The 27073-nt window shown below is 42.4% G+C and overlaps 1 protein-coding gene across 1 annotated transcript in view; it reads right to left on the bottom strand.

Annotated features, from left to right (window-relative positions):
- TRMT11 (tRNA methyltransferase 11 homolog) overlaps nucleotides 1-27073 on the bottom strand; it is a 183788-nt gene that overhangs the window by 23590 nt on the left and 133125 nt on the right. Inside the window, exons 11-12 of the mRNA XM_030198402.1 lie at nucleotides 8891-8960; nucleotides 8550-8681 (exon numbers count right to left, since the gene is read on the bottom strand). Coding sequence (XP_030054262.1) covers nucleotides 8550-8681; nucleotides 8891-8960 — 202 coding nt within the window. The remainder of the gene's footprint in view (nucleotides 1-8549; nucleotides 8682-8890; nucleotides 8961-27073) is intronic.

Here is a 27073-nt window from a genome sequence, read left to right as displayed (position 1 = left end):
ACTCTAGCTTGTAGCCGTCTCTGATGACTTCCAGCACCCACGCGTCTGAAGTTATAGTGGTCCACTCGCCCAGAAACGAGGACAGCCGTCCTCCAATCTGCACTGGGGCGTGGACCAAGGCCCCGTCATTGGGTACGAGACCCTGGGGGAGGACCGGAGGGAGCACCTCCGGGACGGCGGTCTCTGCGAAAGGAATGCTGCTTGGGGGAGAAATTCCTCTTGAAGGAAGAGGGGGCAGAGGAACCCGACTTGCCCGGGCGGGCTGGTACCGACGGGCTTCCAGCAACCGTCCTCTGGAGGTACCGGGACGAGTACTAGCCCGAGCCCTGACCTCTGGTAATTTCTTGCCCTTAGACGTGCCGAGATCGGTCACGATTTGTCCAGCTCGACCCCAAAGAGCAGCTTGCCTTTAAAAGGCAATCTAGCCAGGCGGGATTTAGAGGCGTGGTCAGCAGACCAATGTTTCAGCCAAAGCCACCGCCGCGCAGAGACTGTCTGAGCCATGCCCTTAGCTGAGGCTCTCAAGACATCATACAGCAAGTCTGCCAAATAGGCTAAGCCCGATTCCAGGGCCGGCCAATCAGCCCTCAAGGAAAGATCCGAGGGGGAAGCCCGCTGCACCATAGTCAGGCACGCAGCTGCCTCAAAGGACGACCTTAAGGCCGCCTCCAATCTTCTGTCTTGGGCGTCCTTTAGGGCCGTGCCACCTTCCACCGGCAACGCCGTTTTCTTAGTCACCGCAGTGATTAAAGAATCCACGGTAGGCCACAGATAGGCCTCACGTTCACTCACAGCCAAAGGATAGAGGCGGGACATAGCCCTAGCCACTTTAAGGCTCGTTTCCGGGACATCCCATTGAGCCGCAATTAAGGTGTGCATGGCATCATGCACGTGGAAGGATCTAGGCGGGCGCTACGTCCCCAGCATAATGGCAGAGCCAACAGGGGCTGAGGGAGAGACGTCCTCCGGAGAGGAAATCTTCAAAGTGTCCATGGCCTGTAACAACAGGTTGGGCAAATCCTCTGGGCTAAAAGCCGCGCTGCAGAGGGGTCATCCGCTCCATCCGAGCGGGGATCTATCTCCTCCAAGGAATCCGCAAAGGACCGTTGGGAGACCTCAGACACGCTGCCCTCATCTACATCGGAGAGACAAAGTCCTCCAAGGCCTGGAAATCAACCCGAGGGCGTTTACCTCTGGGAACCTCAACCTCTTTATCAGAAGAGGGAGCAGGGGCAGCGTTTTGCATGAGGAAAGCCTGATGCAGCAGCAAAACAAACTCGGGGGAGAAACCCCCCAGACAGTGCACTTCCGCAGCCTGGGCAACAGCCCTAGACGCACTCTTCAACCCGGGCCGCTCGCAATAGCGGGGGAGAGTACATGCTGCGCATCCAAATGGCGTCCGGCGCGAAACTCCGCGAAGGAGCCGCGCGGGAAGAACGGCGTTACTTTAGCCGCTTTGTGCCGTCGCCCAAATTAAAGGGCGTTCATGGCATTAATGTCTCCAACCTCAGGGCGGCCCACGAAGAAGCCGTCCGAGCCGCGTGGCGGCCAAGATGGCGGAGGCGAGGAGCGGGGGATGGGTGTTTATGGCGTGAAAAAACCGCCACGCCGGAGGAACGACCGGGACATTCATCGGTCACTAAACTGTCACCCATCAAGGGCGAATCAGGTTGTAAAACCCCCGCATCCCCTCTAGAAGCGCTCCAGCGATCCGGGGAGCGACCCTTTGCGCCCTCGCCCTCCGACGCCATATGCCACGAGGAGAAGAATCGGGGAACCCCCTGCCCGCTATAAAAAGGTAAAATTACCTGCTTGCCGCTCCGAGCTGTAACGAACTGGTGTCCAGTGAGTAGCTGCAATGAACGTTTAAAGAACGTCGAATTAAACGCCTTTAAAGACGTTTAAATTTTTTTTTTTTTTTTTTTTAAACGGAGCCAGCGGGAGGGGGGAGAAAAGGAGGGACCTGGCACCACCAGGTTTGCACTTGCTCAAAAGAGCCCTCAACCCCAGGCCTCAACAAAACCTAAGGATTAGGCTTGGAGGCCTAGCCAGAGCTGCTGCTGTGTGTGACCACCACCTGCTGAGAGAGAACATACTGGGGAGTTTCCGGCAGCACATGACCACATATAGGGAGGCAAAAGTTTGCTCTCTATCTCCACCTGCTGGTAGATGGACACAACCCACCAGTCTATGGATTGATCAGCTTGATGATATGGAAGCCTGGATTGAGGCCTTTTCCTCTATATAAAAGAATATTTCATAGGATACGCTAAGATTAATAGGAGTCTCTTAGAATTTTGTGTGTATGTATTAAGACTGGACTTCCTATAGCTCTATGTATATCTGTATTAGGTGGGACTATATTAGCTCACCATTTAGTTATTAGTTCAAAGTTCATTTTTATAATGACATTTTCAAAAATGCATTTAAAAATGCAATTATCATGAATGCTGCTACCTCTTGCTACTATCACTTAAAGTTTGACACAGAACATTTTTCTTTATACACTGCTTCAGAAGGTAGCTTGAAACTGGTAAAATAATTTTGAGACAGTTTTCTTTAGAAACGAGGAAGCATGATGATTTAGAATGGCTGCAATCAATCTGCTGGCCAACAACAGTGATGCAATCAAAATTAATGCAAATCATGATATTCAGTGTCAGCATTTATATCAGTGTTTCTCTATCTTCTCCTAGAACGCCTGGCCAGTTGTTTTTTTCAGGATTACCACAATGAATATCCATATGATAGATCTGCATACAATGGGTCTCCAATATATACAAATTAATCTCATATATGCAAATTGAGAAAATAGCCTGCATTATAGTAGATAAATGGTCTCTGGAAAGAAAAGGTCTTATTTGACAAATCTAGAGCTTTTTTTTTTTTTTTTACAAAGTTGCATAGCGATTCCTTCGCGGCAAATGAGAGAAAGCCCAAAGGAACTGAATGGGCTTCCTCTCATTTGCCGCACAGGAATCGCTAGTGTGGCTTTGTAAAAGAGGCCCTTGATGAAGTAGGTAGTACATTTTGCAGGCAATTTTATATATTAGTGCCTAGATGTACACACCACTTATGCGCATTACAGGCACCGATAATTGGTAGGCACACATAAATGTGTACTAGGTACTACTCTATAAGGTACTGCCTAAGTGCTGTAACTAATCCTGCCAGAATTCTGGGCCAAAAAAACCCCTCAAACTTCTGCGCAAATTTTAAAATTTGCAAATTCTCCAAAATTCTATGCAGAAAATTTACGAATTCTGCAAGTTTGTCATAATATAACCAATATTACAGCCTCCCTTCCATGTACAGATACCATTTATATTCTTCCCAGCCCTCATATCATCCACCTTTTATAAAGCCCCCCTTCCTGCAGCCACACATATCCATATTTTTTCCAGCCCCCTCCCTGCACCCACACGTAACCTCCACCTTTTTATAGCCCCTACCTCATCTCTCCTCATTCTCACACATAGCATTTACCTTTTTTTACAGCCTCCTCCTACCTGCACCCACATAAACCATCCACCTTTACAGCCCCCTCTCTCCCTGCACCCACACATTGCACCTACCTTTTTTACAGCCCCCTCCCTCCCTGCACCCACACACAGCATCCACCTTGTTTACAACCCCCCCTTCCTCCTCACACCTACACACAGCATATAACCTTTTTTTACAGTATCCCTCCCCCTCACACATAGCATCCACCTTGTTTTTTACAGCCCCCTCCCCCCCCCCCCCCCCCCCCCCCCCCCCCCCCCCACAAGCATCCACTTTTGTTTTGGCCTTCTCCCTCCCTTGCAGCCACCTTGTTTTTTTTACAGCCGCCCCCTCCCTCTTTTTCTACAGCCTCTCTCTCCTTTCACATAGGCCACCTGTATTTTTTTTCAGCTGCACTTGCACTCACCCCGTGAGGTAGGAGGAGGAGGAACTCCTCCAGGGCACGAACCCCCCCCAACACTTTTTCCCCCCGCTGCCACTGCTTTGGGCCGGTGCTACCAGTATATCCAAATAGCTGCCGAGACTACTTGCAGCAGTCTCAAGAGATTACCGCTTGAAGTCTCGGCAACCAATTTGAAGAAGCAGCAGTGGGCAGGAAAGAGGAGGGTTCTTTCCTGCCCCCAAAGAGGCTACTAGACCACCAGGGCATGCTCAGGTAGGCCCAGGGAGGGCCCACAGAGGCTTCAGAGTAGCGGGGGAATGAGCCAGCTAACACAGTGGGCTCAGTGAGGGGGGGGGGCAGAAATAACTGCATAGACCACTTGTGGGGTCCTACAGTTAGAATATTGTCTCAATTCATATTTCTCTCCTGTTTTTGATGAGTGAAGAATTTTGTTTTTAAATTAACTGAGCAAAAGGAACAATTTAAACATGGATAGTGTCCCCATACTGGGTCTATGCAGTTATTTGTCCATGCGGATTGATCTATATTGGAAAAGCGATTAGGGCATTCAATAAACGAATTGCAGAACATAAGAGTGCTATCAAAAGGAACATATTAGAGAAACCATTAGTGGAGCATATGTCTATTTTCCAACATGATTTTACAAAATTGAAATTTCTAATATTGCTGAAAGTTAACACATATTGGGAAGGAGGAGATGTGAACAGACAACTTTTACAAATGGAACAAAAATTAATATTTAAATTTAATACAGTTAAGCCTTTTGGCTTAAATCAGGAATAAGATTATGCTGTTTTTCTGTAAGAACCAGTTTTTAAATGAATTAGCATCTCACTATATTCATACACAAATTCTTAGTTAGTAAACATTTTTTGATATTTTTTACCGATCTCCATAGAGGATTTCTGTTAATTAATATATGGACTTCGTTCTTTTAGTATTACCTATTTTATTCTTTTGGCTGCTTCTGGTTAGTTTACATTAAATATATTTTTTGGTATCCAGAAGATGGACTGACACATTGGCGAAAACATATTGATGTCACTCATTTAAAGATTTAATATAGGCTTTTTAATCCATTTGTGAATTGTATTCATGAATCAAACTCTATTTTATATATTTTTTTAAATTAATATACAGAAGTAGTAATCCTAATTGTCAATACACTCAATTTTGCACTATGTGGTTTTTGTTATTGGTTGATGACCTCTGACACCGGAAGTAGTGTCTATATAACAGGAAGTACTAAGCATCTACTTTAGATTGATTGATGACCTTTGACACCGGAAGTAGTGTCTATATAACAGGAAGTAGTATAGACTTGGTAAAACTATTATCTCAAGCACCACGTTTGGTTTGGTTTGGTTTGATGCTGGACAAGACAGACGCAGTAAGTTTTTGTTTTAGAATGAACGGTTTTAAAGCAGCTATTTTCACTTGTGCTACATTTTAAGTTGATAAGGTTATTATCCCAAGCACCGTGTTGGGTTTGATTATATGTAAAAGACAAAGTAAGTTTTTGTTTTAAAACGAACAGCTCTGAAGTAGCTATTTTCCACTTGTGTCACATTTTGAGTTGATAAAGGAATTTATATATACTTCTAGATATCTATATGTGGTTACGCAGTCAGACCTTCCACAAATTTTGAGTGCTTTTCAGTAAAATGTACAATTAGCAAATATAAATAGAAATGACTTATGTGGAATGGTATGGAATTATGTCCGTTTCTTATTTAAAATATTAAGGTAGTATTCTGTCTAACTAAAGCCACAGTAGTTTTTATAGGCAGTTATAGGATAATTTTAATAAGAATATAGTGATTTGCTATCTTATATATTTTTTATGTTACTTTTCTTATAGGTGGTCTTATTACATGTTTTGGGGTTTAGTAATTTACTCCCCTTTTTTTAGGTATGTATACAATCCATCCACCTCTCCATTTATATGTTTTAGCTCCAGCTATTTGTCAATTGCTTTTAGATTTTATTTCTTACATTTGCAACTATATACATATATATATAATAATCTATAAATGTTGAATTTTGTTTTTATTACAATGTATATGTTCATATTTTGGCATTATGTTTATGCTACCATTGTATTGTTTTATTTTGTAGTTTTACCCCTGACGCAGCCTGAGGGCGAAACGTGGCCACGTTGGGTATTGTTTTACCTCTGGGTTGTTTTATAATTGTGTATTTAATCTGCTGTTATTGTTTGTTGGACATACTTGTTTTCAGTGGGGGGGGGGGGGGGGGGAGTTCACCTTTATTTTTGGTCATTAGGTTCATTGATGACATTTTTGAGTTATATACGGCTATGAGACTAGGTACAAAGAAGGTAGTGAAGACTGCCTATACAAGAACGAAGTTTCTTAACAGAGATCTTCTATTTTTGTAAAAAAAAAAAAAAAAAATACCAGAACCAAGAGGGATGGAAGCAGACTTGTATCCTTTGCTGTGTTCCTGGGATCAAGAGTGTGTCTCGGATTTTGAAGAAACATTGTCATTATATGGTTTTTTTTTGTTTTTTTTGCATCAAAAGGAGCACAGGATTGCATATAGTCAGGGTCAAAATTTGAAAGAACTGCTCTGATATAAGAAACAATGTGACCAGAACTGTAGAATTTGGTGTCATTTCAAGTGTTCTAAATGTCAGACTTGTGATATCACAAAGGAATTGGACACTTGGTTTATATATCCTATCATGAGAAATATTGTCTGAAGTTCTGTGCCTTTTGTACTACTGACTGTGGTCTTTATGATCATTTGCCTGTGTCAGAACCTATAGAATCGGGCAAACCTCTCGTCAGTTTCAGGTGTGAATTAATTAACATAGAAGTTGTTTGGAATGGAAGAGAACTGAAGAACCTTTAGTGGAGAATTGTTTCTCAATGAACCATCAGTTTGATTCTTTACTTTATTATGTACTTGACCGTACCCCTGATTTGTTGAGTGGTGGTGAGTGCAGAGGCATGTTACTACAGAGTGAGCAAGAATGGGTTTTTACATTGGGTACAGAAGAACCTCAAGGTTTAAATGCTAACTTGAATGGCATCTGTTTTACTAAGTGAATTTAATTAATCAAAAGTCAAGTACTGGACTCTTTAAATGCAAAATAAATTATTTTTTTTTTGGTAACCGAGTGGAAGTGACACAAGTGACGTCACCTGCAGATTTTTTAAGAGTAAGTCTAGTCAGCCGCCATTTGAGGAGCATAGTGAGTGTGTAAGGCACCTTGTTTTTAGTAAGTTCATTAACCACAGAAATAGTTTTTTGAAAAATATTCTGATGTTGATTTTCTTTTCAGAAGTTGGTCCGATATGTCCTGATGCAGCTTTTTGGCAAAATGATGGTCATTGCCAGTTAGACAACTCTTAAGCTCTCTTTTTTAATATAAAGTTAAGTTGCACTTTATTTCTTGAATACATTTTGTTGATAAGTTTATGATGTTCACTTTTGCTTAACAAGTTTTTCAGATGGGTGTGGAGGGATTTTTCCCTGCCAGTGAGGTGATTACCTTGTATTTTTCTGGAAGTCAAAGTTTAAGACTCTGGATTGGGCTCCAAGGTTTTTTTTCCTCCTACTCTTCTGTATGTTTTTCTTAGACATTTTTGAGTTTTTGTTTACTAACAAACAGTCTAAAACAATTGTTTAATTATATGGGAACATTTTGGTTGCGTTGAACCCCGCCTACTTGCCCTTCTCTATTGAGAATAATGACCATTTAACTTTACTCTTTTTCAGATAAGTTTTCAGTCCTTTTGTTTTGAACTCATTTTGAGCTGTTGGCTTCTCTCCATGAACTGTTTTATTTAAATGTGGGACAGTTTTTGAACTTTTGTTGAACTTTATGTACGATTTATTCACTACTGCACATGTTTAGGCACACTAATATGGAAGGTTATGTGATGTGAATATAAGCATTTATGTATGGCCCTGAAATATAAGGGATACTTCATATGAACTGCTCAAAGGTTGGAAATTAGCAGTCACCAAAACCCTTATATATTTTTTTTTTAATTTAATTTTATTTTTTTTTTATGTTAATTGGTAGTTATTGGGTATTAACTATTTTGAACCTGACAGCATGCTTACTGTGCAGGTAATATATTTGGTCCAATAGACACACTCCCTAAGAGTCAATGTAAGAATCTCAGACTCCATTAAATTCCATAAATCTTCAACATAATAAAGTTCTACTCTCTATGGCGTATCCAGAGCCATAGCAAAGGGAGCTGACACCCGGGGCGGGTCGCCGCTGCGCACCCCCCCCCAGGTGCAGCACGGTGCACCCTCCTCCCGCTGGAGCGCACCCCCCCCCCCCCCCCGGAGCGCATACCTGCGGCGAGGGACAGGCGGGAGGGCCGATCCGCCACGACTGCACGTTGCTGGGGTGTGTCGGCTCCGCGCTGGTTCACTGCTCTCTCTGTCCCGGAACAGGAAGTAACCTGTTCCAGGGCAGAGAGGGCAGTGCACCAGCGCAGAGCCAACACCCCCCAGCGGCGTGCAACCGGGGCGGACCGCCCCCCCCCCCCACTCCCCCCTTCCTACGCCACTGGGCGTATCATAAATTTAAATAAAAAAAATTTTAAAAGACATAGCATAGGCAAAGGAATGAAAAAGTTAAAGGGATACATACTCTGGCTTGTAGATGGGTAACCAGTAAACTAATCTTCCACCTTTTACAAGGTACTGTGCTGCAAAGTTCAACAGATCCGAACATATATCACTCAGGCCATAGTTCAACGAGACAGGGACGTGGCTTTCTGAACTAAACAACAATAATAAGTTATATTTTTAACACATCAAATTTCAGCAATTTCAGTAACACCTACAAATGTGCAAGCTAAGATTGGGTTTAACATAATCTAAATAGGTTCCTACAGAACTTAGTAGAACATGTAGCATGGCTTCAGAAACTGCATGGACTTAATGGACAGTATATAGCAGAATATAATGTATAATAGAAGAGTTACTTACAATGCATCTGTCTTCAATATTTCTTTGTGTGAACCAGTTTTTCTTGTAGATTCTCTTATGCCATATGGAGCTGTAGGAACACCAATAATATCAGTGGCTCATTATTATTTTTTATTGGAAAACTTAGAATACAACTGTAGCCTTCTCATGCAAACAATAGAGAATATTTAAAATCTTACTAATCTTATGCTACATCAAAGCATCTGCATATCACAGTGTAATTTTGCATTTCCCTTTATTCTGATTCCCCTCTTCCCCATCCCCCCCTGCCTTCTTATCTTAACGTGGTATAAGCAGCAATGGAGAAGTTCTGAGAGAAGAGGATATTTTTCTGGTAAGTGAACACTATTTTGCTTTGTGCTTTGGGAACTTAAAGATTGGGGTTTAAAGGAGGAATTGTAGGTTACTGATACGCAGAATAAAAATATAATAAAAGCAAACTTTATCAACTAATCTCCATACTCTTTTCCCCATAGTTTTAAAACTTGACCTTTGTACCACAGCATTAACAGATAGCCTCAAGCAGGCACTGCAGGATCTAGTTTAGTATTACGGGGGAATACAAAGAGAGAGAGAGAGAGAGAGAGAGAGAGAGAGAGAGAGAGAGGGAAAAGCAAGCAGGACCTAGTTTAGTATTACGAGGGGAATAAAAAGAGAGAGCGACAGAGAGAGAGAGAGAGAGAGAGAGAGAAAAGCAAGCATTAACTACTTGCCATAGTGTTAATCCTTTCCCCATAGTTTTAAACTGAAATTTTCTCCATAAATAGGCATTTTTCCCATAGTTTTAAACTGAAACCTCTTCTAGAGGTAGAAACTTAACAGCCAAAAACTCTTGTTCTAAAAGACTGTTATTTTCTGTTCTTTGGTTGCTGGTGAGGTAGCACGTCCAGTGACCTCAATTAGGTATTAATTAAGGTGAGGAGAAGTAGAATATTTGCATAGGTTGCTGAGTTAGCTTGAAAGAGCCTATTTAAAAAAGGCCCCTTAGATTTATAACTATATAAAGAGGAAAGGTCCCACTGAACTTTCTTTCTGAGAAGTTCTGAGAGAAGAGGACATTTCTCTGGTAAGTGAACACTATTTTGCTTTGTGCTTTGGGAACTTAAAGATTGGGACTTAAAAGAGGAATTGTAGGTTATTTGATAGGCAAAATAAAAATATAAAAAAAGCAAATTTTATCAACTAATCTTCATAGTCTTTCCCCCTTAGTTTTATAACTAGTTTAGTCTTCCTGCCCACCCTCCCCTAGGACAACTCTTCAATTATAGTCAGTTATTATAATTAGGGTAACAAGCAAGGAGTGCTCTTACAGAGTTTTAAATACATTTCATTACCATCTAAGAAGGAAACACTAAATAAATCACACAATAGTCTACATAAACTAAAAGACATTTTTATAGTAGGCTAATATCCTTAGTACTTTAGCAAGTTTTAAATACTAAGATGGAGTCAGCAATCCAGCAGCGAGAGGGATGCTATCCAGTCTTTTGCATTGAGTGTCACATGTATGATTATCTCCCAGTTGGTGAGATGTCATATGTGTGTGTGCACAATGCAAAGAGCTCCTAGCTCTCAGAAAACGTGTCCGTTCTCTTGAGGATAGAGTAGCAGACTTGGTGGAGCTGAGGGAGATACAGGAGACCTACAGGGATGTTGCAGAAAAGTCCCACCTCTAGTCTGGTAGCTCCTGTGCTACCTTGGAGAAGGGAGGTCTCCTAGAAGGAGAGCATCAGCCTGGTGAAGTAGCCAGGACCTGCCCACCAGGGAATGTACTATCCTCCTGCACCAAGGATATGTCTCCAAGTGCTGCCCAGGAGGTAAGGGTTAGGACAGCTGTTGTAGATGGTGATTCGATCATTAGGCACATAGATATCTGGGTGCTGGTGGACGTGAGGATCGCCTAGTGACTTGCCTGCCTGGTGCAAAGCTGGCGGACCTCACGCTGTCTTGGTACATTTGGGTACCATCTACACTTCTTCCCTTGGCTCTCTGATATCATCCCATGACTTTCACATTAGCCCCCTCCTTAAGTCACTTCACTGGCTCCCTATCCATTTCCATATTCAGTTCAAGCTTCTCTTATTGACCTATAAGTGTATTCACTCTGCCGCGCCCCAGTACCTCTCCACTCTCGTTTCTCCCTACACCCCCCCCCCTCAGGTACTCCATTCTGTAGATAAATCTCTCTTATCCGTCCCCTTCTCCCCTACTGCTAATTCTAGACTCTGTTCCTTTTGTCTTGCTGCACCTCACACCTGGAATAGACTTCCCGAGCCTGTGCGTCTAGCCCCGTCCTTGGCCGTTTTCAAGTCCAAACTTAAAGCCCACCTCTTTACCACTGCTTTTGACCCTTAACCACTACTCACTTGCCCTGTCCTTTATCCTCACCTATTTATTCCCTTACCCTTAATCGTTCTGTCTGTTTACCTGTCTTATCTAGATTGTAAGCTCTTTGAGCAGGGACTATCTTTTTGTGTATGGTGTACAGCGCTGTGTATGTCTTGTAGCGCTATAGAAATGATAAATAGTAGTATTAGTAGGTACCAATGACATAGGAAAATGTGGGAGAGAGGTTCCGGAAGCCAATTTAGGCTCTTAGGTAGAAAGCTCAAATTCAGAACCTCTAGGGCAGCATTTTATGAAGTGCTACCCGTTCCACGCGTTGGGCCCAAGAGACAGGCAGAGCGCCAGAGTCTCAATGTGTGGATGAGATGATGGTGCAGGGAGGAGGGTTTTAGATTTGTTAGGAACTGGGCAACATTCTGGGGAAGGGGAAGCCTATTCCGAAAGGATGGGCTCCACCTTAACCAGGGTGGGACCAGGCTGCTGGCATCGGCATTTAAAAAGGAGATATAGCAGCTTTTAAACTAGAAACGGGGGAAAGTCGAAAGTTGCTCAAAAACGCATGGTTCGGGATAAGGTATCTTTCAAAGATATCACCAAAACAGGGAAGATAGGGTAGTGAGGTTGCAAAAGAGACCATAGATCAGGTGTCTTTAAATAAAAATAAAAATCAGACAAAAGATTGCAAATTAATTCTGACAAGTACTGAGCATGATGTAAATAGGAACAACAAACATAGTTTGAAATGTTTATATACGAATGCCAGGAGCCTAAGAAATAATAAATGAAAAATTTTATATAATAGGCATCTCCGAGACTTGGTGGAAGGAGAATAACCAGTGGGACAATGTCATAAAGGGGTACAAATTATATTGTAGTGATAGGGTGGATCGAAGTGGTAGAGGGGGGTAGCATTGTATGTTAAGGAGAGCCTTGAATCAAATAGATTGAAAATTCTGCAGGAAACAAAACATATCTTGGAATCCCTACGGATTGACATTCCATGTGTAAAGGGGAAAAGGATAGTGATAGGAGTGTACTACCATCCGCCTGGCCAGAATGAACAGATGGATGCAGAAATGTTAAAGGAAATAGGAAAGCAAACAAACTGGACAACGCAATAATAATGGGTGATTTCAATTACCCCGATATTGACTGGGTAAATGTAACATCAGGGAATGATAGGGAGGTAAAATTCCATGACAAAATCAAGGACTGCTTTATGGAGCAGCTGGTACAGGAGCAGACAAGAGAAGGAAAAATTCTAGACCTAGTCCTTAATGGAGCACATGATCTGGTGCGGGATTTAATGGTGCTGGGGACGCTTGATAACAGTGATAATATAATCAAATTTAATACTAGCTTTGAAGTAAGTATACACAGGAAATCCAATACATTAGCGTTTAACTTTTAAAAAGGAGACTAGGATAAAATGAGAAGAATAGTGAAAAAAAAAAACACTTAGAGGAGCGGCTTTCTAGGGTCAAAATTTACATCAGATGTGGATGCTGTTCAAAATCATCATCCTGGAAGTCCAGGCCAAATATATTCTGCGTATCAAAAAAGGAGGATGGAAGACCAAACGACAGCTGACATGGTTAAAAAGTGAGGTGAAGGAAGCTATTAGAGCTAAAAGAAAATCCTTCAGAAAATGGAAGAAGGAACTGACTGAAAATAATAAGAACCAGCATAATGAATATCAAGTCAAATGCAAAGCGCTGATAAGGAAGGCTAAGAGGGACTTTGAAAAAAAGATTGTGTTGGAGACAAAAACAGATAGCAAAACTTTTGTTAGGTATATTAAAAGCAGGAAGCCAGCAAAAGAATCTGCTGGACCGCTAGATGACCGAGGGGCATAAGAGGCAATCAGGGAAGACAAAGCCGTAGCAAAGAGATTAAATGAATTCTTTGCTTCGGTCTTCACCACGATTTGGGAGAGATACCGGTGCCAGAAATGGTATTCAAAGCTGGCGAGTCGGAGAAACTGAATGAAATCTCTATAGACCTAGGGAATGTAACGGGGCAATTTGACAAACTGATGAGTAGCAAATCTCCTGGACCGGATGATATTCATCCCAGAGTACTGATAGAACTGAAAAATGAACTTGTGGAACTATTGTTAGTAATATGTAATTTATCCTTAAAATCGAGAGTGGTACCAAAAGATAGGAGGGTGGCCAATGTAATGCTGATTTTTAAAAAAGGTTCCAGGGGAGATCTGGGAAATTATAGACTGGTGAGTCTTACGTCGGTGCTGGGCAAAATGGTAGAGACTATTATAAAGTACAAAATTACAGAGCATGTTCAAAAGCATAGATTAATGAGACAAAGCAAACATGGATTTAGTGAAGGGAAATCTTGCCTCACCAATCTATTACATTTCTTTGAAGGGGTGAACAAACATACGGATAAAGGTGAGCCAATTGATATTGTGCATCTGGATTTTCGGAAGGCGTTTGACAAAGTACCTCATGAAAGACTCCAGAAGAAATTGGAGAGTCATGGGATACGAGGTATTGTCCTACTGTGGATTAAAAACTGGTTAAAAGATAGAAAATGGAGAGTAGGGTTAAATGGTCAGTATTCTCAATGGAGAAGGGTAGTTTGTGGGGTTCACCAGGGATCTGTGCTGGGACCTCTGCTTTTTAACATTTATAAATGACCTAAAGATGGGAGTAACTAGTGAGGTAATTAAATCTGCTGACGACACAAAGTTATTCAAAGTAGTTAAATTGCAGGAGGATTGTGAAAAATTACAAGAGGACCTTACGAGACTGGGTGTCTAAATGGCAGATGACGTTTAACCTGAGCAAGTGCAAAATGATGCATGTGGGAAAGAGGAACCCGAATTATAGCTAAGTCATGCAAGGTTCCACGCTGGAGTCACAGAAAAAGAAAGGGATCTAGGTGTCATCGTTGATGATACGTTGAAACCCTCTGCTCAGTGTGCTGCGGTGGCTAAGAAAGCAAATAGAATGTTAGGTATTATTAGGAAAGGAATGGAAAACAAAAATGAGGACGTTATAATGCCTTTGTATCGCTCCATGGTGTGACCGCACCTCGAATATTGTGTTCAATTCTGGTCGCCGGATCCAAAAAAGATATAGTGGAATTAGAAAAGGTGCAGAGAAGGGCGACAAAAATGATAAAGGGGATGGGATGACTTACCTATGAGGAACGGCAAAAGCAGCTGGGGCTCTTCAGCTTGGAGAAAAGACGGCTGAGGGGAGATATGATAGAGGTCTATAAAATAATGAGTGGAGTGGAACGGGTAGATGTGAAGCGTCTGTTTACGCTTTCCAAAAATACTAGGACTAGGAGGCATGTGATGAAGCTACCAAATAATAAATTTAAAACTCATCAGAAAAATTTTTTCTTCACTCAAAGTGTAATTCAACTCTGGAATTTGTTGCCAGAAAATGCTGTAAAGGCGGTTAGCTTAGCAGAGTTTAAAAAAAGGTTTGGGCGGCTTCCTAAAGGAAAAGTTCATAGACCATTATTAAATTGGACTTGGGGAAAATCCACTATTTCTGGGATAAGCAGTATGAAATGTTTTGTACTTATTTATGACCTGGATTGGCCACTATTGGAAACAGGATGCTGGGCTTGATGGACCTTTGGTCTGTTCCAGCATGGCAATACTTATGTAATGAGGAGATCACAGGCAGGGCCGTGCCTAGGGTCTCTGGCACCCCCCTGCAGACCATCAGTTGGCACCCCCCTGCAGACTATCAGTTGGCACGCGCGCGCCCCCCCCAGACCTGCCTGGCTCCAAGGCGCGTGGAAGAGCTGGGCGGTGCCAAAGAGCCAAGCGCTGCTCCCCCAAGCGATGGAGGAAATGGCTGGGTTTGGCCTGCAGAGGAGACTCTGAGCATACTTCTCATTCAGCCTGAGCCTCCTCCGCTCCATCCCCGATTCCATGCATTTTAAATTTACCTCTCTCCACCTCCGCCTCCAACGTCTGTGCAGCGTCAGTGAAAGCGCTGCCTGTCTGACGTCTCTCCACCAGCCTTCCCTTCGCTCGTTCGTTCCCTCTGTGTCCCGCCGCCTTCTGACGTCATTTCCTTGAGGGCGGGACACAGAGGGAACGAATGAGCGAAGGGAAGGCTGGTGGAGAGACGTCAGGCAGCGCTTTCACTGACGCTGCGCAGACGTCGGAGGCGGAGCGAGGTAAATTTAAAGCGCCGGGGAATTGGGGATGGAGCGGAGTAAGGTTTGTTTGTTTGTTTTTTTTAATTTATTATTTATTCAGTTTCATCAAAAATTTCAAGAAAACATCTTGGTAGGAAAAGCAACATAAAAAATTAAGCATATATCATTAAAGATTAACAATCTATTAAGAGGTTATTAATACTCAAGTCCATAAATTGGAAATCCAAGATTCAGGAATACAAGGAGAATCAAAAAACAAATGTAGGAAATTAAATTAAGTTAACGCAAATTCTATTGAGGTGTATTACTTATTCCTTTAGCGTTTATCCTTTTTTACCGAAGTTATAAGAGCTGATGCATGCGCGGGCTCTGTAAACACATATTTCTTCCCATCAAGTCTTACTATACATTTGCAGGGGTACCTTAAAAAAAAGGTGCCCCCCAATTGTATTATTTCAGACTTAAGGAGCAAGAATTGTTTCCTCCGTCTCCTTGTCTCCTTAGAGACATCAGGAAATAATAATATCTTATAACCCAAAAAGGGGACCTTCCCTCTGCAGTGGGCACAGACCTCATTGAAATACCTGGGAGTGTTGATCCCCATGGACCTGTCCAAGCTTTATGAACAGAATGTGTTGCAGTTATTACGAGAAACCAGCAAGCAGTTGCTAGCCTGGGGGCCACTACAGCTTTCCTTGCTGGGACGGATTGCTCTGGTCAACATGGTCATAGTCCCCAGGTGGCTATACACGTTTCAAACTCTCCCATTGTTCCTAAAGAAAGCTGACGAACAAAGGCTGATAAAAATCATACAGACTTTTATATGGAAAAAGAAAAGGCCTCGCCTTCCTTACTCCACATTGTGTATACCGAAAGAATATGGCGGTCTGGGACTCCTGAATATTAAGTACATGACTGTGGCCAGTGGTATGCGCCACATAAATGACTGGTTTAGAGACACCCAAGACTACACAAATACGTCGTTGGAGCTGCAGATATACCCTGGAACTCATTTCAGTAGCTACCTGCACACAAAGGGTTCCCAGATACCTTACATATTGAGAAGAACTGGAATAATGGGAGCAGCAAAAGCAGTATAGAAATGGATTTGCAAGCTTCATAAGTTCTCGGCAAAAACCACTCCGTATTTATCAATATGTGGAAACCCAGACTTCAGGCCTGGCCTACTCTACCCAGCGTTCCAGCGATGGAGGCGGAAAGGGATGGTGTTTTTATCCCATGTTATCACCTCGGAAGGAAAGCTCAAGTCGTTTCAAGAACTGCAGAAAGAATTTGCATTACTTCCAACAGATAAATTCCATTACCTCCAGCTGAGACACTATGTACAGTCCCTGCCATGGGAGGACCTGGCAGAGGATGTTCAGGAGGAGTTGGCATCGGCCTTCTCCCTGGCGGCACAACAAAGGGTCCCTCTTAAATTTCACCACAGACATATCAGAGATACTGCTGAAGAATTAGATTATGCTAAATTGTTGGACATGTGGCAACAGGACATACAAATAGATCTGACGGTCTCACAATTTAAAGCACACATCCTAGCGATATGCAAGCAGTCTATTTTAACTTCGCATTGGGAAACCCAATATAAAGTTGCGCTCCGTTTATACATTTCCCCGAGAAGAGCCTTCCATATGGGACTTTCCCCCTGGGGGGAGTGCCCTAAGTGTGGGGGAGATGGAGCCACGCTGGGACACATGCTCTGGACTTGTGGGGGCTTGGTTCGTTTTTGGACAAACTTGACTCAATACATTTCAAAAATCTGGAAGACAGACTGGAAATATGACTCTGCCCTACTACTGGGGCGTCCAAAACTTATACATCCTGTCCCGACGGGGTTTGTAGCTTTCGTCCAGAAATCCATCATAGTAGCTAAGCAAGTGATACTAGCAGAATGGATGTCCCGACAAGATCCTACTTACTCCCAGTGGCGGACACGTATGATAACATTGTTGAGAATTGAAAGATTGGGAGTAGCAGACTTCAAATCCAAAGCTGGACAACAATTTCAGAACATCTGGAGCCCTTTTCTCAATACAATGACCCCGGTTGCCAGGAGCAGACTTGTTAATTATTAAGGGTACCTTAGTGTTTGCATAAGTAGGGCGGGAGGGATAAAGGGAGGGGAGGGGGATACAAGATAAGATGGGGGGATAGGGAGGGGAAGGGTAAGGAAAGGGAGGGTGTTGGTAGGGGGGGATGTTGATAAAAACAAGTCTGTGATAATTGCGTTATTGTAATGTCATATATTTTTCTGCAATAAAAACGATTAAACATAACCCAAAAAGGGTTTTTCTCTGTTACGAAAGAAAAGACGGAAGATCCAATTTTTATCCAGTAACAACGCAACGGTAGCAACCAGAGTTGCTGCCGTTGCTAATTCGGAATCAGAAGTCTAGAGCAAAAGAGATACATCTATTGGAGTTTCAGGAATTTGATTCAGTTCCTTTCCTGGGACATAATAAACAGAAGTAAATGGTGGTAAATTCTGGTCTGATATATTCAAAATATCTCGCAAGTATCTCTTTAACATATCAAGAGGAGAAACAGTCTTTATCTTGGGAAAGTTTACAAATCTTAAATTATGACTTTTAGTATATAGTTATCAAAGATTTCCATTTTTTTTCTAAGATTAGTCAAGTCATTTGTCATCCGAGGTTGTAATGTTTCCAATTTCATAATCCTTTGGTCAACCTTTTCGGCTTTACTATCCATTTCTTTAGTCTTTTCCTCCATCTTTCTTAAGTCGTTCTCTAATAAGTTCACTTTTGGAACAGTTTCATTTGCCTGTTTCAAAAAAGAATGTCCCAAGGCAGAAACTAAATCCCATAGTTTATCTAAAGTAACCTCCTTTGGTTTGACAATTAATTCCTTAGGCATTTCAAACCTCTCAGACGCCATCACAGGGATCTCGCTCTGTCCTTCGGTGCTTCTCCCCGCATTCCACGGTGGTAGCGTCTCTCCGACTTGCGGTGAAAGCGAGTCCTCCACGCGAGGTTCTTCCGGGTCCACCCCACTTTCATTGGGAGACCCCGTCGAGTCAGCAAGAAAGGAGCTTGCTCCAACCGGCTGGGGAGGCGGAGTCCGCATAGCGGGGCTGAGAGTGGTGTCTTATTCAGGGGAGACCGAGTCTCCTAACATGCCGGACATCCCTACTGGCAGCGTCCCGCTTTCCAAAGCAACTCTCTGCGGTCGAGCAAAGCGGTCAATAGGACCAGGTAAGGAGGGAATAGGTAGCGGGGCTCTGGCTGTCACTCTCCCCCTTTGTTTAGGCATTATAGAAGCAGCAATGGAACGCGACTCACAGCGCCTCAATAGAATGCGGCCATCTTGGATGGTTTTTTTTTTTTTTTTTTTTTTTTAAATACAACTCGACGGCGCGGCACCCTTGAAGGCAGGCGCCCCCCCCTGCGGCGCTTACCGTGTTGGCATGGCCCTGACCACAGGATGTGCTGAGGGGAGCAGATGTGCTCCTGTTCCTCTCCGGGGTTCCAACACCTTAACTTTTGCTTTTCGGACAGCAATCCAAACGAAATTTTACCCAATCTTTGCTACTATGTCCACTGATGTATGGACAATTTTATAACACGTGTTGACACTACTAGGCCCGGAAAATAAGTACTGTGGCTCCCTTTTTTTCAAGCTTTTTCAAGCTCGCAACTTACCCAACTAACGGAACCGGTAGAGAGGGCTCTGGAACCGAGACTGGGCCAGCTCTTTAGCCAGCTTTCCAATGTGGAGTTGCTCCTTGCAGACACGAGATGCATAGGAGAGCTGGAACGACGACTCTCAGTGGTGGAGGATTTGGGGACTAGCACAGCCAGTACTTTATTGGCTCTTCAAAAAAGTACAGGAGCAGGCACATAATGAATTGGAAAACCGGTCCCGGAGGGGTAACCTTCGGATAGTAGGTCTGCCGGAAACCTTGCCAGATCGATCTCTGCCTGCTCTTTTGGAGAGCTGGCGGCAAAATTTGCTTTATCCGACAGTTCTGGCCCCCTGTGCCTGGAACAGATGCACAGATTGGGCCCATCAAGAAGGAAGAAACCATCCCTGAGTGGTCATAGTCATGGTACATAATTATGTTCACAAAATCTAAATTCTGCGGGGATTTTGGTAAAAGAGGGAAATCCTGATGTATGATAGCAGCCAAGTGAAGATTTTTCAAGATTATTCTGCTGCACTACAAGAGCGCAGACGGAAATTTGCACCTATGTACTCAGCCCTACATGAGCTTCAAATCCGCTTCATGTTAACGTACCCTGCAACACTTAAGATCCACCATCAGGGCAAATGGCTCAAGTTTGAAAACCCTCGTGCAGCCCAAGAATGTTTGCAGACAATTCAGAGTACATACAAGCCTAAATCTTGAACATAAAACAGAATATCTCCTGATACATGTGGGGTAATTCAACTGTTTGTAATTTATACTACTGCTATTTTGTTGTCTATTCTTATTGTCTTGTTTGGACACAGCTGTATGGCAGCGTATTCCGGTTGCTATGTGTTGCTTCTTCCCAGTCATAGATACCTTGGGGTTTTTTGGGTGGGTTGGTTGGATGGGGGGAAGAGGGGAGGGTGGGGTGATGTTGGGAGGGCAATGAAGAGCACATTTGGGCAGTTAAGGGGAGTGTTTTTGACAGAGGTGCTTAGGAATATGCAGAAGTTGTTGGGATTAGTGAATGTGATGATGTGTGACTGGTATGAATGGTCCATGTATGTACTCTTTTTTTTTTTTTTTTTTTTTTTTTTTTTTTGAGGTTCTGCGTGCCCTTTTATCCTGGTGGGATTGTACCCCTTCCCTGTTTAGACCCGGGCGAAGCTAGGTGCCGGGGTCGTTTCTTGCTGTTTTACCACAACTGCATTTTATATTAACTTTGAATATTTGACTGAACAAGGCTACTTCCCAATATATTACTTGGAATTTGAGAGGGATTTCATCACCAGTGAAACATAGCAAGAGATTCTATCAGCTCTGAAGCGTCATGGCGCAGACATTGCATGTTTACAAGAGACACGTGTGATGGCTGATGAGCATCTTAAATTGAAACGCTCTTGGGTGGGTGAGGTCTTCTCTGCACCTTCGGAGGGACTGCATGGTGGTGTAGCTATTCTTATTCATAGGGGACTTCAATCTAGACCGGAACTCCTGTCTCAAGATTCAGGGGGTCGTTATGTTTTGATTCGATTGTGGCTAGACAGCTGCGAGCTACTGATATTGGGTCCCTTAATTATGGGCCTGCCTTTTATCAAGAATTGTTTCAACTTTGTTTACCTATCAGTCCCTCCAATTTGGTCATTCTGGGCAACTTCAACCTCGTATTAGAAACCAATTAGATTGTTCTGCTCCCAATTCTTCTCATCACAGAGGCTCTTGGGTGAAGATCATGCCATATGTTCTTTTATCTCTCAATTTGATCAACACTTGGCATTCCCTTCACTCGGGGAGTGCGATTTTACATACCTCTCTCGAGCCAATGGAATTTCCTCAATACTAGATTATATCTTAGTAGATTGTTCTTTTTTCACCTATGTAACTTCAGCTGTTATTGGATCTGAGAAGGTCTCAGATCACACACTTGTCTGGATAGACATTGAATCGCCCGCATATTTCCAATCTTTTTCAGGTTGGAAGAAAAAAAAAAACAGAGTTACAAACAGCATAAAACACAAAAAGGAAAAAACAAAAACAAAACTTAAAAGAAACCTATAAAATATATCTTAAGATCTGCAAAACCATACAAAATATGATAAATCTTGTGTATGGTGTGAACCTTTTTTCCGCCACTGTAGGGATAGGTTTAATTTGTAATGGTCAGACCATGGTGTGTCTGTCCATTTTGTATCTGATATTGTTAGGTTCTGGTCTGAAGACAATTTGTGTGTGATAAGGTCAAGTGTGTGCCCTTTGACATAGGTTGCCTGGATATGCGGCCAATTAAGGCTCCATAGTTGGAGGAACTCCTTGCATTCACGTGCATTGGTAGAGTTATGGTCTTCTAGGTGTAGGTTGATGTCACCTAGTATAAGTAGATTGGAGTTAGATATGCAGGTGTTTAATATGAAGTCCATGAAGTGTGATTGGCATTCGTACCAGTTACCTGATGGTTTAGGTGGTCAAGCAGTGTTGTATGGTGGATTCTGACTGAGGCAATTTCAAGTTGGGGTGTTATGGACTCGGCTATGGTTTCTACGGTGAAGTGGGATCTATGGATTAGTGCTATGCCTCAGCCTCTTTTCTTTTCTGGTCCAGTGAGTGATTTTGTAGCCTGGGGGGCAAAGATCTAGTATTATGGGGTCCTTTTGATCGTGAATCCAGGTTTCACTGATGAATAGTAGGTCGAGGTTGTCTGACGTGATCCAATCTGTTATTATTGTTGCTTTGTTAACTACTGATCTAGCGTTGATGTATCCCACTTGAATATTTTGGTAGGAGTCGGCTATGCTCGGAGTTATGTTGATTTTTGTTACTTGTCTATTCTCTTGTAGTATGGGTTTGTTATGACCTTTCTTTCCTTTGTGTTGATTTCATGGAACCAGCCTCAAGGTAAGAATGGAAAAATAAATGTCTACTCCACCTAATTGTAAAAACCATGTAGTACCAGTCTTTAAAATACCAAAATAAATCACTGGATGAATGTACTACTAAGATGATGCTTTGTTTTACCTTATTAAAGAATGTTGATCTTTTTTATAGAATAAAAGCATTTTTGGTTATTGGTCACATTGTAAGCCCACTGCTCTTATTTCTTAATGACCATTTGCAGTTGTTTTTTATGCCTCTTGTTTTCTGTTTAATAGCACTGGGTAGTTTAAAGGCCTTCACAGGAATTATATATCTTGCTTTCATACAATAAATTAGAGTTTATTCATTTATGGTTTGAGTATAATGAGAAGTATTACCTAACCAATCTCTCTCACGCCTCACGTGACAAGGTTTACAATAAAGATCAAGATCTTATTTTCACCAACTAGCTTTTAGACTGCTAGTTCAGATGTTAATTTTGTCATCCATTGATTATTGTGATGTGTTATATTTAAGTCTGTTGGCTGAAATACTGAAACTCCAACTAATTCAAAATACTTCAGATAGATCGATTTATGGGCTTATAAAGTTTGAGAACATTTCTTCCTATATTGTGCGACTCCATTGGCTTTTAGTTCAGGAAAGAATTTTATTTGAAGTAGCCTGACATTTCAGGCCATTTATGGTATTGGGTCTAAATTGTGACAAACTGTCCTGTTTACTAAGCCGCGTTGTAGGCAGGCAAACATTTTAACATGCGTTAAAAATTATCGCACGCTGTTAGCTATTTTTAGCACATGCTAAAAAGGTTTGCACGCCTACAGCGCAGCTTAGTAAACAGGGCCCCTAGTGAACATCCCTCTGTTTAGATTTCCTTCTCACTTTCAAAATCAACTTGTTCTCCATCCTCCTGTTATTAAGGGGGTATGGTTTTCCACAGTGCTTTTTCTGTGCTGGTAGGGTGTACCGGCACCTTGTTTTGTAGGTCCCCTCCCCGACCCAGTCCCCACCTGCCTACCAACTCCGTGCCGACGACCCTCTTCTCCTGCCACCTGGCACCGTGACCCAGCCTTTAAAAAAATCTACAAAGCGGTGGAGCGGTGCCTCGCGTCTGCCTGTAAAAGAAGAAAAAAATCACCTCATCGGCCGGCCTTCCCTCACTGTGTCCTGCCCTCTGACGTAACTTCCTATTTCTGCAAGGGCAGAACATAGTGAGGGAAGGCTGGCCGATGAGGCGATTTTTCTTCTTTTACAGGCAGATGCAAGGCACTGCTCCGCCGCTTCGTAGATTTTTTTTTAAAGGCTGGGTCATGGTGCCAGGTGGCAGGAGAAAAGGGTCGTCGGCACGGAGCTGGTAGGCAGGTGGGGACTGGGTCAGGGAGGGTGGCTCAGATGGGTATGGGTGGCTGGAAGGAGAGGGAGCAGGGAAACGAGGAGAGTCGCTGGACATGGGTGGATGGCAGGGGAGGGCAGGGGGGACAGGAGGGTCACTGGACATGGGTGGATGGCAGGGGGAAGAGAGAATCGCTGGACATGGGTGGATGACAGGGGGGATGGGGGGTTCGCTGGACATGGGTGGATGGAGGGCAGGGGAGAGGAGGGCTGCTAAACATGCGTGGATGGAGGAGAGGAAAGGGAGCGAGAAGAAATGCTTTACATGGATGGAGGCGAGGGAAGAGTGAGGAAGGAGATGAGATGAGGGAAAAGGAAGAGAGGAGAAAAACTGCACATGGATGTAGAAAATAGGCAGAAGCTGGATCCACTGGACAGTCAAGCCTGCGGAGGACCCAGCTTTTACTTATGGTTGTAGGGCAAGAAATGAAGAAGAAAGGAAGAAAGTAAAGAAATTAATGGAAAGGAAGCCCTGGAAATGGAGTTAAGAGGACAGATAGCAGCAGAATCCGATACTGAGCCAGCATGATCAGAAAAACAAAATCACCAGACAACAAAGGTAGAAAAAAATCAGTTTATTTTCATTTTAGTGTCTGGAATATGTCCAATTTGAGAATTTACATCTGCTGTCTTATTTTGCACTGGGTATACTGGAGCTGTAACAGCTTACAGAAATTATTTATAATGAAAAAAAATCACGTTTTTTTTCTCCTATACTAGTATAATATTTTCAATGACGTCTTCTTATATGCGCTATGGCTGGTATAAGGGGTGTGGCAAATGTGGGTGTGGCTATAATGGGGTGGAGTCATATGTGGTGACTCCACCCACAATGAGTACCAGCACCTTTTTTTTCTACAAAAAAAGCACTGGTTTTCCAGATTGGTAAATTCTCTTTTTTCTTTTTCAGCAATTTCTTTTTGGAATTCTCTTCAAGTATTAGAGTCCAAGTTACTATGGTTTATTAAAAAACTTAAATTTTTATTAAATGATCATTTTTATAGCTTTTTAAATTTTTTATGATGCTTTTTATTTTGTTAAGTTGTATTAATTTTGGTTTGTATGTTATTTGACTGTATCCATTTTCAGGGATTTAGCGGAATATATGAGTCGTATTGGTAAGATCTGGAAATGCCAAACTATCCATTTGGTGAGATTGTGTCATCACCTTTAATTTTATGCAAGATTTGTTTCCCTTCCAGAGAAAGCATAGCAGCATCTTATTTTATTTGTTTCTTGTCATATTACTGTAAATATATTGGGGCTGTCTGGAAAATGTACAACCACTGAGAGAGAAGTATCATCTTGTAAAGTGCTATGCCCCCAAAGAAACCCAATTCTGCGGCAGCATTTTTGTTGCAGTTATCAAAGGATTAACATTAGCATTATATATCAGAGTGCTGATATGTTGGGTAACTGGAACCCTAAATACCACATTATGCCTTCCCACCTCCGCACCTCCATTGGAGCAGGAATGTTCTAGTCTCCCAGTTGCTCCTTACCAGTATTTATAGTATGGCTTCTGTCTTAGTGTAATTTATTTTAGCCCAGATTACTGCCATACAGTAATCAAATTTGTGTAGTACTGCTGGTAATGTTGACTTCAGCACTGCTGGTGGAGAGTACCTTTACTACTAGAGACTATTTGTATGTTATTTTGGATAGTTGGGGCAGGGTTTGGGGTTTTGGGTGGTTTAGGTAACTATTTTTTGTTTGGAAACTGTATGATTGATGCACAGCACTGTATTGTTGGCCATTATTTTCTTGTAAAATTATTTTGTTGCTATGTCCAGTGATGTGTCGCCTAATAAAAAAAATTAAAAAAAAAAAAATGGTGTCGACAAGAATAAAGACAGTGATGTGAAAAAATGAAGTTATTCACCTGTAGCAGATATTCACCAAGGACAGCAGGACTCGTATTACCATTGATGGGTGATGTATACATGTATTTTCAACAAACACTGGAAGTTATAAAATACTCCTTTCCCCACCCCTGCTGTTTTGAGTTTTATGAAGAAGGGAGACCAATCTCACCAATCTGCTACATTTCTTTGAAGGATAAAGGTGAGCCACTTGATATCGTGTATATGGATTTTCAGGCATTTGACAAAGTGTCTCATGAAAGACTCCAGAGGAAATTAAAGAGTCATGTGATAGGACGTAGTGTACTATTGTGGATTAAAAACTAGTTAAAAGATGGTCTGTATTCTCAATGGAAAAGGGTAGATTGTAGGGTTCCCCAGGGGTCTCTGCTGGGACTGCTGCTTTTTAACATATTTATAAACGATCTAAAGATGGGAGTAATTAGTGAGGTAATTAAATTTGCTGATGACACAAAGTTATTAAATCATAAGAGGATTGTGAAAAATTACAAGAAGACTTTAAGAGACTGGGCATCCAAATGGCAGATGACGTTTAATGTGAGCAAGTGCAAAGTAATGCTTGTGGGAAAGAGGAACCCAAACTATAGCTACGTGATGCAAGGTTCCACATTAGGAGTTACCAACAAGGAAAGGGATTTAGGTGTCATCGTTGATGATATGTTGAAACCCTCTGCTCAGTGTGCAGCAGTGGCTAAGAAAACAAATAGAATGTTAGGTATTATTAGGAAAAGAATGGAAAACAGAAATGAGGACGTTATAATGTCTTTGTATTGCTTCATGATGCGACCACACCTCAAATACTGTATGCAATTCTGGTCACCTATCTCAAAAAAGATGTATTGGAATTAGAAAAGGTACAAAGAAGGGCAACGAAAATGATAAACGGGATGGGATGACTTCTCTATGAGGAAAGGCTAAAGCAGCTAGGGCTCTTCAGCTTGGAGAAAAAACGGCTGAGGGGAGATGATATAGATGTCTATCAAATAATGAGTGGGGTTGAACTGGTAGACATAAATTGCTTGTTTACTTTTCCAAAAATACTAGGACTAGGGGGCACACTAAGAAGCAATGGAGCAGTAAATTTAAAACAAATCAGAGAAAATATTTCTTCACTCATGTGTAATTAAACTCTGGAATTCGTTGCCAGAGAGTGTGGTAAAAGCAGTTAGCTTAGTGGGGTTTAAAAAAGATTTGGATAACTTCCTAAAAGAAAAGTCCATAAGCCCTTATTAAGATGGACGTTGGGAAAGTCCACTGCTTATTTCTAAGATAAGCAGCATAAAATGTATTGTACTGTTTTGTGATCTTACATAGTAACATAGTAAATGACGGCAGAAAGACATGCATGGTCCATCCAGTCTGCCCAACAAGACAAACTCATATGTGCTACTTTTTGTGTATACCCTACTTTGATTTGTACCTGTCCTCTTCAGGGCACAGACCATACAAGTCTGTCCAGCACTATCCCCGCCTCCCAACCACCAGCCCCGCCTCCCACCACTGGCTCTGGCACAGACCGTATAAGTCTGCCCAGCACTATCCTCGCCTCCCACCATCGGCTGGCTCTGCCACCCAATCTTGGCTAAGCTCCTTAGGATCCATTCCTTCTGAATAGGATTCCTTTATTTATCCCACGCGTGTTTGAATTCTGTTACTGTTTTCATTTCCACCACCTCCCGCGGGAGGGCATTCCAAGCATCCACTACTCTCTCCGTGAAAAAAATACTTCCTGACATTTTTCTTGAGTCTGCCCCCCTTCAATCTCATTTCATGTCCTCTCGTTCTACTGCCTTCGCACCTCCGGAAAAGGTTCGTTTGCGGATTAATACTTTTCAAATATTTGAACGTCTGTATCATATCACCCCTGTT

The sequence above is a fragment of the Microcaecilia unicolor genome, chromosome 3 (assembly GCF_901765095.1).
Source record: "Microcaecilia unicolor chromosome 3, aMicUni1.1, whole genome shotgun sequence".
Lineage (NCBI taxonomy): Eukaryota > Metazoa > Chordata > Amphibia > Gymnophiona > Siphonopidae > Microcaecilia > Microcaecilia unicolor.
The sequence above is the reverse complement of the archived record's forward strand: the minus strand, read 5'-3'. Positions and strand labels throughout refer to the sequence as shown.